General features: G+C 41.2%; 1 protein-coding gene across 2 annotated transcripts; it reads left to right on the plus strand.

Annotated features, from left to right (window-relative positions):
- The first annotated feature begins 42 nt into the window (after positions 1-42).
- On the plus strand, positions 43-13547 carry Cbx3 (chromobox 3). 2 transcript variants are annotated; one of them, XM_031381899.1, is made up of 6 exons: positions 43-404; positions 1504-1556; positions 5131-5273; positions 7215-7377; positions 11522-11616; positions 12306-13547. In XM_031381899.1, the coding sequence occupies exons 2-6, from the start codon at positions 1533-1535 to the stop codon at positions 12430-12432; spliced, it is 552 nt and encodes a 183-aa protein (XP_031237759.1). In that variant the 5' UTR covers positions 43-404; positions 1504-1532; the 3' UTR covers positions 12433-13547. The 2 variants fall into 2 exon arrangements, with proteins under 2 accessions (XP_031237759.1, XP_031237760.1); XM_031381900.1 differs by having other exon boundaries at positions 43-220.
- Positions 13548-17492: the final 3945 nt, after the last annotated feature.

Raw genomic sequence — 17492 nt, forward strand, 5'->3', positions numbered from 1 at the left:
GTACAACCCCCCGATGCTAAAAGCCTGGGGATCCCGCGCCCCGTGAGAGGTAGTGCTTAAATAACCCCGCTGTTTATCTCCCGGGCCCTCAAGATCCGGGCGAGGAGGTGGGCGGAGCCCAGCTTTGGCGCGCTTGGAGACGCGGAGAAGCCTCCGCGGTCCCGCCTGCCTGCCTTCTTCCCCCCCATCCGGAGACCCCCTGGGCGCCACGCCGCGGACGGTGAGCGGTGCGCGCGCCGCCCCCCGCAGGACGCGTTCCCGGCGGGCCCCGCGCGGCCTGGGCGTGGGCGGTGCTCCCCCTCCCCCCCGGCGGAGCTGCCCGCGCCCCCTCCCCTCGGATGTGGCTGAACTGAAGCGCACAAGCGGGAGACTCTGCAGGATCCGCGTCCCCGAGCATCCGAAGGGTGAAGTTGGCGGCTTGCTCTCCGTCTCGCGCGTGGTGGGGGTGGTTAGGATGCTCCGTGCGTCCGAGCTTGCGGGGAGGCTGCGGGCCCTGTAGGCCGCGCGCGGGCTGTGGGAAAGCCGGCTTGGGGCCTTGCTGGGGCGCCGCGCCGCGCCGCGCCAGTGCGTGGGGGGGGGAGAAGGTTCAATTGTGCAGAGGGTGGGAGCCGGGTGACAGCTGCCGAGACTCCAGACAAAGCGCGGGCCTCCCCTCCCCCAGCCTCGCCGCGGGCCCACTAGGGAGAGCGGCGCAGGCTCTGCTGCTGCTGCGAGGCCTGAGGCCCCGGGCTTCAGCGCGCTCCCGGCTACGTGGCCGCCGCGGGATGGGGGAGGCGCGGGCCCGTGGCGCAGTGCCCTTGAGCCCCCGCCGCCGCCTTTGTTTCTCCCCGCGGAGGCGCTGGCCACGAGGCCCGCGCTCTCGAGTTGGGGGACAGACTCCCAATGCGGGAATGGAGCTGGGGAGGGGGCCTGCTCGAAGGGGAGCGGGTGTGAAGGAGATCGATTCCTTCTATCCTGATCAGGACGGTACTTGGGGGCTTGAGGCAGAGGATTGCCAGGAGTTGAAGCCCAGACTGGACTATAGAGAGTGATTACCGCCCCCCCCCCCCACACACACACCCCGAAAAAAGAAAAAGCCAGGAAATAGGACTGAGACATCTTAATGTGTCCCTTTTACGTCGCGATTGAACAGGGAGGGCTTCTGAAAAAATAAGAATGGAATTATATGAGCTCCTTGGAGTATTCAGAAATCTAAAGAAAAAGCTCTTGTGGTAATTTGCCGACGAAAGATAGTCGTAACTGGTTTTGAAACAGAAGATTTCCTTTCATTCAAAATAAACACTGAGATTGTTAAAATTCTATTTGGACTGGGAAAGTAGCAATTCTCACCAAGTTGTCTGAGGTACCAGTGTTCCTAGTAAGATTTAGTAACACGGGAACTCAGAACTGTTTTCCTGCATTTTTTACCCGAAATTTACACGTTTAAATCCACACAAAACTTGTAGTTGCCTTTTGTGTGTCATGAAAATTTAACTGTCCTACATTTTTTTTGTCTTGCAATAGCTCTTCAAGTCTACGATTAAATTTTAAAAATGGCCTCCAATAAAACTACATTGGTAAGTTTGTGAAAACCTAGAACGTAAGAATCTTAACTAAAGGATTTTTTTTTTCTTCTTTAAAAATTAGAACTAAGAAACCATGTGGTGGTAGTTCTCTTTGAGTTCGAGGCTAGCCTGGTCTGCAGTGTGAGTTCCAGAATAGTCAGAGCTACACAGAAAAACCCTGTCTGTGCATGTGGGTGGGGGAGTTATAACCCATGCTGTACATGATTGTGCATTCCTTTAATCCCATCATAAGTGGGTGAATTGCTGTAAGTTAGAAGCCAGCCTACTTAAGTCCATGTTTTTACCAGCACTCTAAAGAAAAATGAGTCTGTTAGATAAAATAAGGCTTTCCTTAAGAAGGATCAGGATGAGGTTTTTTTAGAAAAGTGTTGTACAGTTTTTGCTGTATGTTTTTGCTTTGAAGTAGAATGCATGTTTGTGGGTTATAAGACAGCTCAATCTCCAGAGCCCAAGGAAAAGTTTAAAGAAAAAACAAGGTTCCACAATAGTGCCCCTTGATTTCCACACAGGTACTGCCCACTACTCCATAATATTGTTCATGAACTTAATCATGAGAAGAATCACATGGGAAGCTCTATAAAATTCTTGTTGGTTGGCATGATTACCCTTGAATCTGTACTGTTCTGGAGATACTGAGCATTCATTAATGGACATTAGATACAGTGCATGTCATGAGCAAGAATTACAAACTGTCTAGGAGTGAAAGATTATTAATCAATTCTGTTTCTTTTAAGCAATTTCCTGACTGTTGCTAAATCCAGTGTTTGTTTTCCTGGGATTTCTAGCAAGTTGGGCAAACTTATTTTTTGTCAAGTTTTATTTAAAATAAATAAAACTGAGTCAGCCAGTCGATGGTAGCCCACACCTTTAATCTCAGTACTCCAGAGACAGAGGCTGGTAGATAGATCTAAACAGCGAGTTCCAGGACACCAGGAGCTACATGGAGAAACCAAAAGAAGAGAGAGGAAACAAAAATGGGTCTGAAGGTGTATGTTTGTGATCCAGCCTGTGAGAAGCTAAAGCAAGCAGCTTGCCTTGAATTTGAGGCTAGCCTGGATTCTAAAATACTGGGTAGTCAGGGCTGCATCCAAGACCCTGTCTAGAAAAAGATTCATGTCAAAAGAGTGAAATTTACAGTTATGGTTTCTACATTAATTAAGATACATTGATCACAAGCATATGGAGGTGTGCATTAACAAAACATGGGTTTTGATCCTTAGTTTCTGACCAAAATGAGCAAGAGGGTATTTACTTTTACCTCATATAGTGCATGACTTCAACTGGTCTGCAGAGTAGACTAGATCCTGTAATTAGAAGCCCGTATGGTCACTCTTAGATGACCCAGTACAGGTTAAAGCCTTAAGTGATAAAGCAGGAATCTTGTGGTAAAACTCTGGAGGACGTTGTTAGTGTAGGTATGGCCCTATATGCTGATGGATTTAAGTATCCTGGTTTTGAGATGCTGTTGGTTTTGTTTTGTTTTGTTTTTTCCCTGCTTGGATTCTTCACTTGGTAGATGGTTTCAGGAACTAGGCATTTGAGAAGGGTTATTTTTATGATTCCTTTAAATTTAAGTAGCATCTATAGTTAAGCATGGTAGCATATACCTATAATTCCAGCACTGGGAGAGGCTGAGTCAGGAAGATCACCCCAAGTGAAAGGCTAGACTGAGCTACTGTCTCAAAAAATTTCAAGGGTGCGTAGCACTGTTGTGGAGATAAAATGCTAGAGCATACTATATTGGGTTATTTTGTTATCCCATGGGGACTTCTAATTAACCATCTTGAAGTTTTAAAAACACTTCTTTAAGCCGGGCAGTGGTGGCACACACCTTTAATCCCAGCAGTTGGGAGGCAGAGGCAGGCGGATTTCTGAGTTCAAGGCCAGCCTGGTCTACAGAGTGAGTTCCAGGACAGCCAGGGCTATACAGAGAAACCCTGTCTGGGGGGTTGGGGGGGAGCACTTCTTTAACAAATCCATCCACCCACAATAGAATAAAAGAAAAAGACAGTTTTGGTTTGTGGGACAAGGTTTTTCTCTAAAGCCTAGGTTGGCCCTGAACCCATGGTAGTCAACATATTACTACTTCCTGGGTGCTACTAGTGTGTGCCTCATGCCCCTCTTCAAAGTAAACTTAAACCCTAGAAGGAAGTAACTTTTTTCCTACCAGAGAAAATAAACCAGCACTTTGGACTGTAAAAGTGGCAATATTTTAGCTTTGTAGAGTAGTCGGGAAAATTATCTACATGTAATAATTATGAGGAAACCAATCTTATCCTTTTTAGTTTATTTGTGGTCCCCATGGTTGAGCCTATAGTTAATGCTAAAACTCTGGCTTTACTTTACAGTTAATTTTTCTCTTTGGGATTTAATTTTAAATTGATGTTGGGAAAGTGATGCCTTAGGGCTGCTGTTTTAGGTTTACTTTGTTGTACTTAATGAGACCAATCATTTAGTGGGGTATGGTGGACCACACCTGTAAAGCCAGTACTTGAGGTATAGATTCTGGAGGATTGGGAATTCAGGATCTTCTTAGGTTATATAGTGAATTTGGAGGCTACCCTGGGCTACATGTGACCCTGTCTTGGGATTTGTTTTTAACTATCACACACTTCAGTCTTAATTGCTTTTCTTGCTGTGATAAGACCCCGAGACCAAGGCTACTTCTGGGAATGTTTATTAAGATTTACAGGCCATGACCATCCTGCTGAGAAGATGGCAGCAGGCATGACACTTGAAGCAGTAGCTGAGAGGTTGTGTTTGATCCACAAGTACAAGGCAGAGGCTGAGCGGTGGTGGCGTACACCTTTAGTCCCAGCACTTGGGAGGCAGGTGGATTTCTGAGTTCGAGGCCAGCCTGGGTCTACAGAGTGAGTTCCAGGACAGCCAAGAAACTACACAGAGAAACCCTGTCTTGAAAAAACAAAACAAAACAAAACAAAACAAAAAAGTACAAGGCAGAGCTAAATGCAAACAACATTGACTTTTGAAACCTCTAAGCACCCACCCACCACCCAACCTTCATACCACCAACCCATTGCCCCCCTCCCCACAACATACCACCTCATCCAACAAGGCCACATAATCTTGAAACAATTCTACTACCTGAGGGGCAACCATTTCTATATATGAGCCTATACTGTAGAGACCGTTCTCTTGTACAATTGCTAATAGTTACTCTGTTCTCCATCATTGTCTAATGCTTTCTAGTTATTTGTCACTGTGTTGTGATTAAAATGAGTGGTGATTTTGGTAAACTTGGTCATGTAGAATCCTGGGAATAAAACTGGGAAAGGATAAGATTATTTCTCAGATGGTTGGGTGTTTTGTTTTGTTTTTTAATTGTGCTGGTGAAGGTTATTTGGTTATAAGTGTAAATCAGTGAAGCAGAGCTTTTGTTTTATTGTCTATTGACTTTCTAGGAGGTCCTTGCCCTGGATCATAGAAGTTTAAAGGGATAGAGGGTTAAAAAACTTAAAAATATATATGTGTGTGTCAGATGAATGAACAATTTGGCCTTAAAAATGTACGTTTTAAATTTTTCTTAATTTCTCTTTTGTTTTAGCAAAAAATGGGAAAGAAACAAAATGGAAAGAGTAAAAAAGTTGAAGAGGCAGAGCCTGAAGAATTTGTGGTAGAAAAAGTACTGGACCGTCGTGTAGTGAATGGGAAGGTGGAGTATTTCCTGAAGTGGAAGGGGTTCACAGAGTAAGAGACCTCAGTGCTTCCTTTCTTATGGTTGTGTTGCTTTAAGCTAGGATGTCTCATGTAGCACAGACTAGCCTTGGACTCGGGTTTCTTCTCACAAGTGCTGGGATTTGTTCACTATGCATTTGTTGTTTGTTGTGTTGTGATAGGGTCCCAGGAACCCCAGACTGGCCTTGGACTTTGCTATAAAAGGACGGCCTTAAACTATGTTATGTCGGGTTCTGCCTCCCCAGGTCATAGACATGCGGCACCACAAATGTGTTACTTTGACCTAAGAATTAAACCTTTTCAACCAGTACTCTTTACCACCTGGATTTTTGGTGCGTAAATTAGTACCTTTAATGGTGCTTAGAAGAGCGTTAAGTTTTACTCTTAGCTTAAATATTGAACCAATTTGATTTGTTTGACGTTTATTTAAGACTTTGGGGGTCCTGGAGAGATGACTCGGTGATTAAGAACATTTGTTCTTACAAAGGACCAGGGTTTGATTCCCAGCGCCTACATGGTGGCTCAAAATCATCTGTAACTCAAATTCAAGGGTATCCAAAACCACCTTCTGACCTTATGAAGCACCAGGCACACACATGTTGCACATGCAGAAAAACATTCATACACTTAAAAAAAATGAATTAAAAAAAGGTAAGGTTTTAACAACAGTTGAAACCTAGCATTTTTTAGTTTATTTCTGTAGACAATCAAACTTAAAGTTCATTAAGGCAGAATTTTTAAAGTAGAATGCAAATGATTAGATGTCATTATGACTTTTTTTTTTTTTTTTTTTAAGAAAAAAAAAGTTGGGGAGGCTCGAGAGATGGTTCAGAGGTTAAGAGCATTGTCTCCTCTTCCAGAGGTCCTGAGTTCAATTCCTAGCAACCACAGGATGGCTCACAACTATCTGTAATGAGATCTGGTGCATTCTTCTGGAATGCAAGCAAAAAGTTGTATACATAATTAATTAATTAAAAAAGAAAAAATTTGGCCTGGGCTTGGTGATACAACACAGGAATTCCAGCACTGGAAGATGAGGAAGAAGAGGGCATCACATCCTATTACAGATTGTTGTGAGCCACCATACACGGCATTGCTGAAAATTGAACTCTGGACCTCTGAAAGAATAGTCAGTGCTCTAAACTGCTGAGCCAATCTATCTCTCCAGCCCAGAGAGACTGTATCTTTTTTTAAAAAAAGAAAAAGAAAAAAGAAAAAAAATAGTTCTGATGCTTTACAAACCATGTAGTAGGCTAGGTTTGGCTGTTGTTTTTACCAGTCCTTGCTTTATATCATTTCCCAAGTTGAGAACCAACCAAAAATTGAAAACATTTCACATTTAAGAATGTTTTTGGAGTCTTCATTTTCAAAACATCATTGGAGATCCCAAACCTATTTACATAATATCCAAGGAATTAGGAATCTATTCCTAAATATTTTTTTTAAATCCTAAAACCCCAGCCTATATAATACATATGAACCTGTCCCCTGGGGGTGCGGGGAAGTAAAACTCATGGGATTGGGATGCGGCTCAGTTAAGAGAGTGCTTGCCTGGCATGCCCACGGCCTTGGGATAAACTGAGTGTGATAGAGAGTGCTTTTTATCCTAGTGCTTGGGGCGTAGAGACAGGAAGATTAGAACTGGATTACATACAGTTTAAGGCCAACTGGGGTTGCATAAAGTGAGTTTTTGCTTATGAAGCAGAAAAATATTAGTATTCAACTGCTTTTGAGGTAAAAAAGCAGATTACTCACATAGGGTGTGAAAGTAGTTGTAAAGAGAAATGTAGACATTTTAAAATAATATAGGAAATGGGCGGGCATTCCTATTATTGTTTTATTAGTATTAGCCTTTGTCATACGGATCTTTTTTTCCCCAGATAGTTATAAACAGGTCCAGGTAATGGCAATGTTTAATTGAATCAACTTTTTGTTTTCTTTAACTAAACACAGTGCTGATAATACTTGGGAGCCAGAAGAAAATTTAGATTGTCCAGAATTAATTGAAGCATTTCTTAATTCTCAAAAAGCTGGTAAAGAAAAAGATGGTACAAAAAGGAAATCTTTATCTGACAGTGAATCTGATGATAGCAAATCGAAGAAGAAGAGAGATGCTGTAAGTATAAAGTACTGCCCATTATTAGACTGGGTCTTATCAAAAGTCGATGACAAATTTTAATTGTTTTGAACTTTTTTTCCAGCTAGGATACTTTTTATTTAGTTCATATTTTGTTCTTTAAGTTAGCATCCCAAGTAATGGGCTTCATTATGGTATTTTCATACATAGTTGCCATTATACTTTGTTGTAATTCATCTTCCTTTCCCTTCCCCTTGGTTAGTGTTCTTTTGAGGGGTGTGTCTCATGGAGCAGAGAGTAGCCTTGCACCACTCATCCTTTTACCTCTGACTTTTGTTTAAAACTAGGTGAGGTGTCTTGAAGACAGGGTTTCTCATTGTAGCTCTGCCTAGCTTCAAAGTCAGAAACCTGCCTGTCTTTGCCTCCTGGGTGCTGGAATTAAAGGCATTTGCTGTCATACCCAGCTAAGATTAGAAAACTGTATTTCCTGTGTGTATGGCGCTTGGCCTGTATATCTGTGTAGCTCATGCATGCTCGGTGTTCCCAGAAGCTAGATGACAGTATCACATACCTTGGGACTGAAATTATTAGGTGGTATGGGCTACCATTGTAGGTGCTGGCAGTTGAACTTTGATTCTTTGGTAAATACTTCTAGCTCTTCCAGCCCCAAGGATACTTTTAAACTCTAATAGGAAAAAAAGAAAGAAACCTATGGAGCTAGACATGGTCTCACAGATATGGTAACCGCTACCCTTAGCTTTAAACAGATTGTACTTTACCTTTCTATTGGTCTAGTGTGATAATTGGAGGAAAGGTCTTGGTGCTGAATTAGGCTTGTACACCAAGCATTCAGCACACATTAAATTGGAAAAAGACTGAGTTTCAAGTGTGATCATATCAACTAGGTAACAAGAACTTTGTGTATAGGGCATTAAATCTTAATGTCAACCCTGTTGAGTCTAGATAATGATTCAATTGTATAGATGAGAAAACAAGATTAATGACAGTGGAGATCTGAAAGTAAAGTATATGTATAAGGGAAATCTCTTTAGTAGTAATGCCTAAGCTAGGTTGAGCCAGCAGTATTCTAAACAGCCTAATTCATATTGATACACTACCAGAAACCTATGACTACTTGTTTCTGATAGATAAGACTGAACCACAGAGCTTAATTTACCTAGACCTAAAGGGCTGGAGTTGTTAATCTAACCCAGTCTGACTTTATCGTCTCGTTACACTGGTGTGAAACTTCAGTAATTTTAGATTGCTGATATCATCACTTCTCAAATATTTATACTCAAAAATTATATAGGCTATAATTATCAGTATTCATTGTTTTAGAAATTGAAAAATAGCTGGGTATGGGGCATGGCTTTAGTTCCAATACTAAGGAGACAGAGGCAGGCAGGTCTCTGAGATCCAGACCAGCCTGATTTATAAGTAAGACCCCTAAGGGGATTGGGGGCAGACATTTTAGGACTAGAGAACTGATTAAGAACATATACGGCTCTTCCAGGGGATCCATTTGGTTCCTAGCACCCACTTGATAGCTCACAACAGTCTGTAACTCCAGTTCCAAAGAATCCAACACACTCTTCTGACTTCCATAGGCACCAGGGACACATAGGGTACATAGACACATGTTTAGGTAAAATAATTAAACACATAATTTTAAGATAACAGTTTTCGCTGGGCGGTGGTGGCGCACGCCTTTAATCCCAGCACTTGGGAGGCAGAGGCAGGCAGATTTCTGAGTTCGAGGCCATCCTGGTCTACAGAGTGAGTACCAAGACAGCCAGGGCTATACAGAGAAACCCTGTCTTGAAAAAAAAAAAAGATAAACAGTTTTCTTTTTTTGTTTTTCTGAGACAGGGTTTCTCTATGTAGCCCTGGCTTAACTCTGTAGTCCAGGCTGGCCTCGAACTCAGAAATCCACCTGCCTCTGCCTCCCAAGTGCTGGGATTATAGGTGTTTGCCACCATCGCCCAGCAACAGTTTTCAAGTACTAGTAATTAAAGAACATGAACTACTCTAGTAGCACTTATGAGTACTCAGAATTGTCTATAACTCCAGCTTCAGGGGATTAAGTGCCCTTTCTGGCCTCCAAAAGCACAAGTGCTTACAGGTGCTTAGAAAAGTACACATGATTTTAAAAAATAAATAGCAATACCAAAAGAAAAACCTAAACAAGAGCAATAGTTTATATGTACAACTGACTGGAAACTGGGCAATCTGGCATCTACCTGTGATCCCAATACTTGAAAAGTGAATTCAAGGTCATTAGCTACATAGCAAGCCTTCCCTACATTAAGACCCTATCTTTTTTTTAAAAAAAAAAAAATATGTATTTATGCAATTATATACAAGCATGCATATAAATACAACCTATTGTGTATAGACCATGATATGAAAAAGAGGAGTCTCTTCAATGTCTAGTTTAAAGAAGACAGGGTTAAGCATGATGTTTCATACCTATAATCCTAGCACTTGAGGGACTGAGGTAAGAGAAATGTGTTGAGACTTTGAAGCTAGCTCAGGTTTCAGAGAATTTGTTTTCAAAATAAAATGATTGTGGTTTTGAGACGGTCTCTTATATGGCCTAGTCTAGCCTTTAACCCCTGATCCTCCATCTGCCAAGTACTAGATCAATCCCAGGACTCATGGTGCCATGCCTGGCTTGCTGTTGTATATTTTAGGGGAAGTATGTAAAACAATCCTAAGTCAGATAACTCAAAAGAAGACTTTAGTATATTTTTATGTGTAAAATAAGCAAAGAATTTTAGACTCAATTTCTAAAAGTGAACTGATTGGGTTTTATTGTTTGGGATCGGCTTTATAATAGTAACCATATTATAACTAAGTATATATTATATACATAATTAAATACATGTTTAATTTATTTATTTTTATTTATTATATATTATATATATTTTATTTATTTAATAAATAAATATTATATACATAATTAAATATAGGTAACATAATTAAATGTTACCTATATTTATAGCTAAATATATATTGTGACTTTATAATAATAACTAATTTGTTTTGTTTTGAGGCAGGGTCTCTACATAGCCCTGGCTATCCTAGAACTCCAACTCAGAGATCCATCTGTCTCTGCCTCCAGAGTTCTGGGATTAAAAACTTGCATCATAATCCCAGCACTTGGGAGGCAGAGGCAGATGGATTTCTGAGTTCGAGGCCAGCCTGATCTACAGAGTGAGTTCCAGGACAGCCAGGGCTATACAGAGAAACCCTGTCTCAAAAAAAACAAAACAAAACAAACTTTGCATCACCATGGGCCAGCAATAACAACTAGTATCACATTAAAAATGTTAATGGGTTGGGGTCTGAGTATATATGCAGCTGCTGGAGAAGTCAGAAGAGGGGGTTGTCCCCTGGAACTGGAGTTAGAGGTGGTTTTAAGCCATCATGTGGGTGCTGAGAACTGAACCAAGTGTTCTACAAGGCTCTAACCACAGAGCCATCTCTACCCCGCTGTAGGCTTTTTGTATGTATATGTTTAGGATACAGTCTTGCTGTGTAGCCCAAGGTGCACTTAAACTTGTAAGATTCCCGAGAACTGAAATTACAGGCTATGCTGCTTTAAGTGGCTGCATATTTATTTACTTGCTTTTGTATGTTTGGTTTTTAATTAGTGTGTGGTTCTTGGTTAAATTTCACTAAATGGTCTAGGCTAGCCTTGAACTTCTAAAGGTTCTGCCTCTACCTCTAAAGTTCTAGGTTTATAGGCATTTAAAATTTAATTTTCAAAAGTACATAATTGCTCAGTATGTTATCTCATACTGTAGTTCTAATGGTCAATAAATTGAAACAGGAGGGTTGAAATTTTGGAGTTAATCTAGGCTACATAGTAAGACTTTATATATTTTAAGAAAGGGTCTTGTCTAGCCCAGGCTTAATATTAGTTCCTGATGCTTCTGCCTCCAGCTGTCAGGTACTGGACCAAGCCCAGGGTTTCTTGCATTCTAGACAAATACTCTACCAATAAAACTATGTCCCTAATTCTAAGCATGTTTTCGTATCAAACTTCAGTTCTTGTTCTAGTTGTTCCTGGCTTACTGTTGGGAGTTCTGATGAAAATTGTATTTCATAAAGAATTTTTAATGTCATATGTTGTGCAGAAATACTTATTTAAGCTATTACTTAACCCTATATACAGGCTGACAAACCAAGGGGCTTTGCCAGAGGTCTTGATCCTGAACGAATAATTGGTGCCACAGACAGCAGTGGAGAATTAATGTTTCTCATGAAATGGTAAGTGTGCAACCAGCTGTTTTGCTGTGTTTGTTTTTTATCTTATACTGTGTGCGTGCGTGCGTGCGTGCGTGCATGCGTACAGCATGCGTGCATGCATAATGGCAAGGGAGTGTGTATATCACAGTATGTGTTAGAGGACAGTCTCTACCTGTGGATGTGAATTCCTGAGTTCAAACTTCGGGTGCCAGGCTTGTATGCTAAGCATCATTAACTGCTAAGCCATCTTACTGGCTCTCATTAAACATAAAAGAATAGATAGCATTGGTTAGGAGGTGTGTGTATTTTGGGGTAAGTGGGAGTTGGCAGGGGTTAAACAGGGTCTTACTCTGTAGCCACCCTGGCTTATGTGGAATTCTCTATATAGTCTAAGTTGGCCTCAACACAGTGTTCTGCCTGGCTTTGCCCCCTGAAAGTGTGAGAACTAAAGGCTAATTCTATGGAAGTTATATGAAACGTTTCTTAAGTAGGGTGGAATGTAATTAGCCAAACATAGTGGCTCGTGCCTGTAAACCCAGCAGGCTAAGGTAGGATTGCCATGAGTTAGTGAAAGTTGAAAGACAAATTCATAGCCATACAACCCTCTCTAGTAGCATTTAGCATTCATTTTGATTTAATTATTTATTGAATGGGTCTCAGTTAGCATACAGAATGTAACCAGTTTAACCAGTTTCTTTCCTTCACAACAGGAAGGACTCAGATGAGGCTGACTTGGTGCTGGCAAAGGAGGCAAATATGAAGTGTCCTCAGATTGTCATTGCCTTCTATGAGGAGAGGCTGACTTGGCATTCTTGTCCCGAAGATGAAGCGCAATAATTGTTGACATTTATATATATATTTATATATATATAAAATCTGGATCTTGGGTTTTGAATTACTAGTGTGGAAAAAATAGCATTCTAATGAAAATCAAGTTTGATATGCTGGTTTTGAAAGTATTGATAGTAGTTGGGATATTTTTGGTTTTTGTTCTGCATCAAAAGGCACTGATTCCTTTGAGCAAGTAAGAGCTTTCTGTAGTTGCTTCCTTTAACAATAGAATATTTGATACCATGTTGTATTTCCTCAGCTTTGAAGAACAGCTTTTCTTAAATGCTGGGGAGATTATACAGTCATTACTCAGTCAGAACTTACTTTTAACGGGGACACAGGAGGACCATTCTGGGGGTTTTTGTTTGTATGCGGTGTATGCATAAAACACTTACATAACTTGTTTGTTTTGTCTTGCTTTTAATACTCAAAAGAACTGAAGATTAAAATACAAGTTTGTGAGATTCTCTTGTGAACATTTTCCTGAAACCATAACCTTTCAGGTTAAGCAGATTCTGCAATTTTTTTTAAAAGCAACCACATGTGAATTGATGTATTATCACGTAAATACAGTGGTTCATTTACAGAATGTTGTCCACTTCCCCTTCAGAAAATGGAATTAGACAAAGTTATAGTGTGATTTAATAACAAGACTTGAGCTGAATGTGGTGGTGCACACCTTTAATCCCAGCGCTCTAGAGGCAGGTTGAGTTCTGATTGAAGAGGCCAGCTGGTCTACAGAGGCATGTCCAGGTCAGCCAGTCTGTGTAAAGTTTACTCTGGTGAACCATTCCTTTGTAGAAAGATAAAATCTGTACTAAAAGGTTATGCTTTATGGAATCTGTTTGATGTGGAAATAGAATCATGGTTGGAGCTGACGTTGGCAATTAAAGACCTGCTGACCAAGTGAGTGAACAAAATTTGCTAATATCAATTACCTGCATGCTTTTTCTTTACCCTGACTCATTCCTTACTGGTAGGATCAATCTTTTCAGTATTTGGGTTCTGGTTCAATGAGCCAGAAAAGTAACTTTGTAGTATCAGAATGTCATCCAACTGTATATTTACTTTATTGTAAATAATGGTGAACAGTGGTCAATAAATAGTTTTATATTCCTTTATGTGGTGACTTTTTTTGTCATTGTCTGTTTTACTTTGTAATAAGGGTTGGAAACATCTACAGAGTTTATCCTTTATTTGTTTTTGAGACAGGGCCTCTTTGTATTTATGCGTTCCTTGAATAGTCATCCTCTCTCAGTTTCCCAAGTGCTAGGAAAGGTTTTTGGTTTGTCATTTAAACCTCACATCAGATTAGACTTAAACTACTTTATGAGTACTGGAACCACAGACATATATCATGACACATCGTATTTATGTACTCACTGTCAGTATGGGTTGGGTAGTCCCAACAGTTAGCATCTGCGCAATAGAAGTTTCATGAAGCCGGAGCCATCCTGGCTTAGTGCTGAAGATGTTGGGAGACCCAGGAAACTTAGAGTGTGATGGAAGCCGCATGGACAGGCCAACTAAACCTGAAGCAAGAATGAGAGGCAGTACTTCGTTTTCTTTGGATCTCCCTTTTTATTTATTTTCTTTTTAAGATTGTGCTCTTAAGCATTGACTGCTCTTCTGAAAGTCCTGAGTTCAAATCCCAGCAACCACATGGTGGCTCACAACCATCTGTAACAAGATCTGATGCCCTCTTCTGGAGTGTCTGAAGACAGCTACAGTGTATTTACATATAATAAATATATAAATATTTAAAATAAATAAATGAATAAAACGATTTTGCTTTTAATTATGGGTGTGGTGAGTGCCAGTACCTTTAGGGAATGGGGGACAACTCGAGTATCTGGAGTTACAGGTGGTTGTTAGCCACCTAGACTGGATGGATGCTAGGAACAGAAAGTGCATCTCTCCAGCCCACCTTGGACCTGTTTATATCTGGGTCACTGTTGGAAGGGCTGCACACTCTAGGGAGAGTCTTTACCCTCAGGTAATCTTTGCAAATACCCATAAACCTACCGGAGACATTTCTATTCCTAGCCCATCAAGATGTCCTTTAACCTTAACATGTATTCATCTTTTCAGGGTCTTAATTAGGCAGTACTTGTTGAAACTGTCAGGAGAGTAGGGTTTTTTTGTTTTGTTTTTGTTTTTTTTAAAAAAATTTATGTCAGGCAGTGGTGGCGCATTCCTTTAATAACAGCACTTGGGATGGAGAGGCAGGCGGATATCTGAGTTTGAGGACAGCCAGGGCTATACAGAGAAACCCTGTCTTGAAAAACCAAAAAGAAAAAAGAAAAAAAGAAAGGGAAGAAAGGCAGAGAATAGAGAAAACAGCCAGAATAGCAGGGCTATGCGGAAAACTAGTAGCCCCTGTGGGCGGGAATCCCATGAACTAGATGGAGTTTAAGGAAGTTGAGAAGGGTTAGGATGTGAGCTAGCATAAACTTTAAAATGTGTAGCAAGTACTTCAGATACTGAAGAAAATTGGTGGCCCGCATGTGCTTTGATATGCTGATAGGCACCACAGGTAGCCATATGTCCCTTGCCAGAGGGAAGGGAAATGACTCATTTAGCAGATGGGAGCCAGTTCCACAAGTTTATGAGGAATGCTGTCTTATCTAACTGCCAGTAACCTCTACAGTCCAGGGTGAGCTGGATACTTGAACTACCTTTTGGAGTTTGGGAAATTGGTTTCCTTTGGACCTGACTACATGCATCATCATGCCTGTGATGCCTAAATGATGTATTTTTTTCTTTCTTTTTTTTTTTTTTAGATTTATTTATTTATTATATGTAAGTACACTGTAGCTGTCTTCAGACGCACCAGATGAGGGCGTCAGATCTCATTATGGGTGGTTGTGAGCCACCATGTGGTTGCTGGGATTTGAACTCATGACCTTCCGAAGAGCAGTCGGTGCTCTTCCCCACTGAGCCATCTCACCAGCCCTAAATGATGTATTTTTAAAAGGAAAATTATTTGGTTTCAAGTATGACTATACCTGACTTCAAGTTATATTATAGTCAAAATAACAAAAGCAACATGCAGTGATACAAAAACAGAAACCTAGATAAATAGAACAGAACAGAAAATCCAGATGTATATCCCTGAAGCTGCAACTACCTGGTCTTTGACAAAGATGACAAAATCCTGGAGAATGTTAGAGCCCAGACACTCCAGATGCCCTCTGTCCCCTCACAGCTGCTGCAAACAGCTGACAAGATCACCTCCAGCTGCAGTCTACCTGCCTGCTTTCATAAATATATAAGTACTTCTCTGTGCTATCCCAGTTTCTGGGAATGGTCCCTTTCGGATTACAAAGCCATAAACAGAAGAGCTACCAGCAAGGACAAGTGACCTGTTACATCACATAGTAACTAAGCTCATTGTTCTTCCTGATCCCCTTATCCTGAAATGTGCTTGAGACTTTCCTTCAAACACTTGTCTCAGCTGAAATACAGAAAACGCAATGTTTCAGCCTGATCAGATAGTGTCAGCTGACCTTAGCTCCATTTTCTGTGGCACAAAACCTCCCCTCCCCACCCCATCCCCAACTCTTAAAAGGACCAGGTTCTGTTGTCCTAGGCAGGCTGAAGCTTTTTGCTTCTGAACTCACAATTATATCTGAATCTTTCCCCTGAAGAACAGTTCTGTTTCTCTGGAATACTGTTTCTTCCTAAACACCTAACAGAAAAGACAGGCTCTCTCTCTCTCTCTCTCTCTCTCTCTCTCTCTCTCTCTCTCTCTCTCTCTCTCTCTCTCTCTCTCTCTCTCTCTCTGTTATTTCGAGGCAGGGTTTCTCTCTGGAACTCACTCTGTAGACCAGGCTGGCCTCGCAATCAGAAATCTGCCAGCCTCTGCCTCCCAAGTGCTGGGATTAGAGGCATGTGCCACTACTGCCCTGCTAAGACAACCTCTTGAACAGATGGTTCTGAAAAGAACCAGATACCAGCTGCCATTCTGGTTTGCTTTCAACATGGAACAAAACACCATGACCCAAAGCCACTTAAGGGAGGAAAGGGGGTTTTTTCAGCTTACAGGTCACAGTCTCTCACTGAGGCAAGTTAGAACAGGAACTCAAGCAGGAGTCATGGAGGAATTCTACTTGCTGGCTCATGCTTGGATACTTCAGGTTCTTGTACAACTTGAGAGCATCTGCCTGGGACTGTGCTACCCACAGTAAACTATACCCACCTACATCAACTAGCAGTCATGACAGAGTACTGCAGACAGGCCTACCTGAGTCAGGCAATACTCAATTGAGACTCCTTCTCAGGCTATTCTAGGCTATGTCAAGTTGACAGTAAAAGCTAGCCAGCACACCTAAGAGCAGAACAACACACGACCCTTATCTGCTTCTGAACAAAAAATAAACTCTAAATAGATCAAGGACCTTGATATAAAATTGGAACCCTTTAAAACTACTAGAAGTAAAGAAGTTTCAAGATGTAGGAACAGATGTAGTAGAATTTATTTTGGGTACCTGGCTCTATATCACCAATAGCTTAACCAACTAACTGACTCTGGGAATATTAGCTGTTAGAAATGCTTGCTCCTGCCGGGAGGTGGTGGCCTTTAATCCCAGCACTTGGGAGGCAGAGGCAGGCAGATTTCTGAGTTCCAGGACAGCCAGGGATACATAGAGAAACCCTGTCTCGAAAAAACCAAAAAAAAAAAAAAAAAAAAAAAAAAAAAAAAAAAAAAAAAAAAGAAAGAAAGAAAGAAAGAAAGAAAGAAAGAAAGAGAAAAAAGAGAAAAGAAAAGAAAAGAAAAAAAAGAAATGCTTACTCCTATGACCTTCAGTGTTGGTTGCCTCTTGGAGTATATATAAAAAGCAAGCAGAAGCTAATATAGCAGAGTACAATGAGGGTCAGAGAAGAGTAGGCTCCAGTCAGCACAGGAGTAGGTTGCAGGAGACAACCTACTTGTCAGGTCAGTTGTAAGGTCAGTGAGTAGGGTTTGAGAAGATATTTGGTGGGCTGGAGAGATGGTGAAAGACCCCTGGGGGAGACCCCCACTCAAATCTCAGGAGGACGTACACCCAAGGAATCACAAGAGA

The sequence above is a fragment of the Mastomys coucha genome, unplaced genomic scaffold (genome assembly GCF_008632895.1).
Source record: "Mastomys coucha isolate ucsf_1 unplaced genomic scaffold, UCSF_Mcou_1 pScaffold20, whole genome shotgun sequence".
Lineage (NCBI taxonomy): Eukaryota > Metazoa > Chordata > Mammalia > Rodentia > Muridae > Mastomys > Mastomys coucha.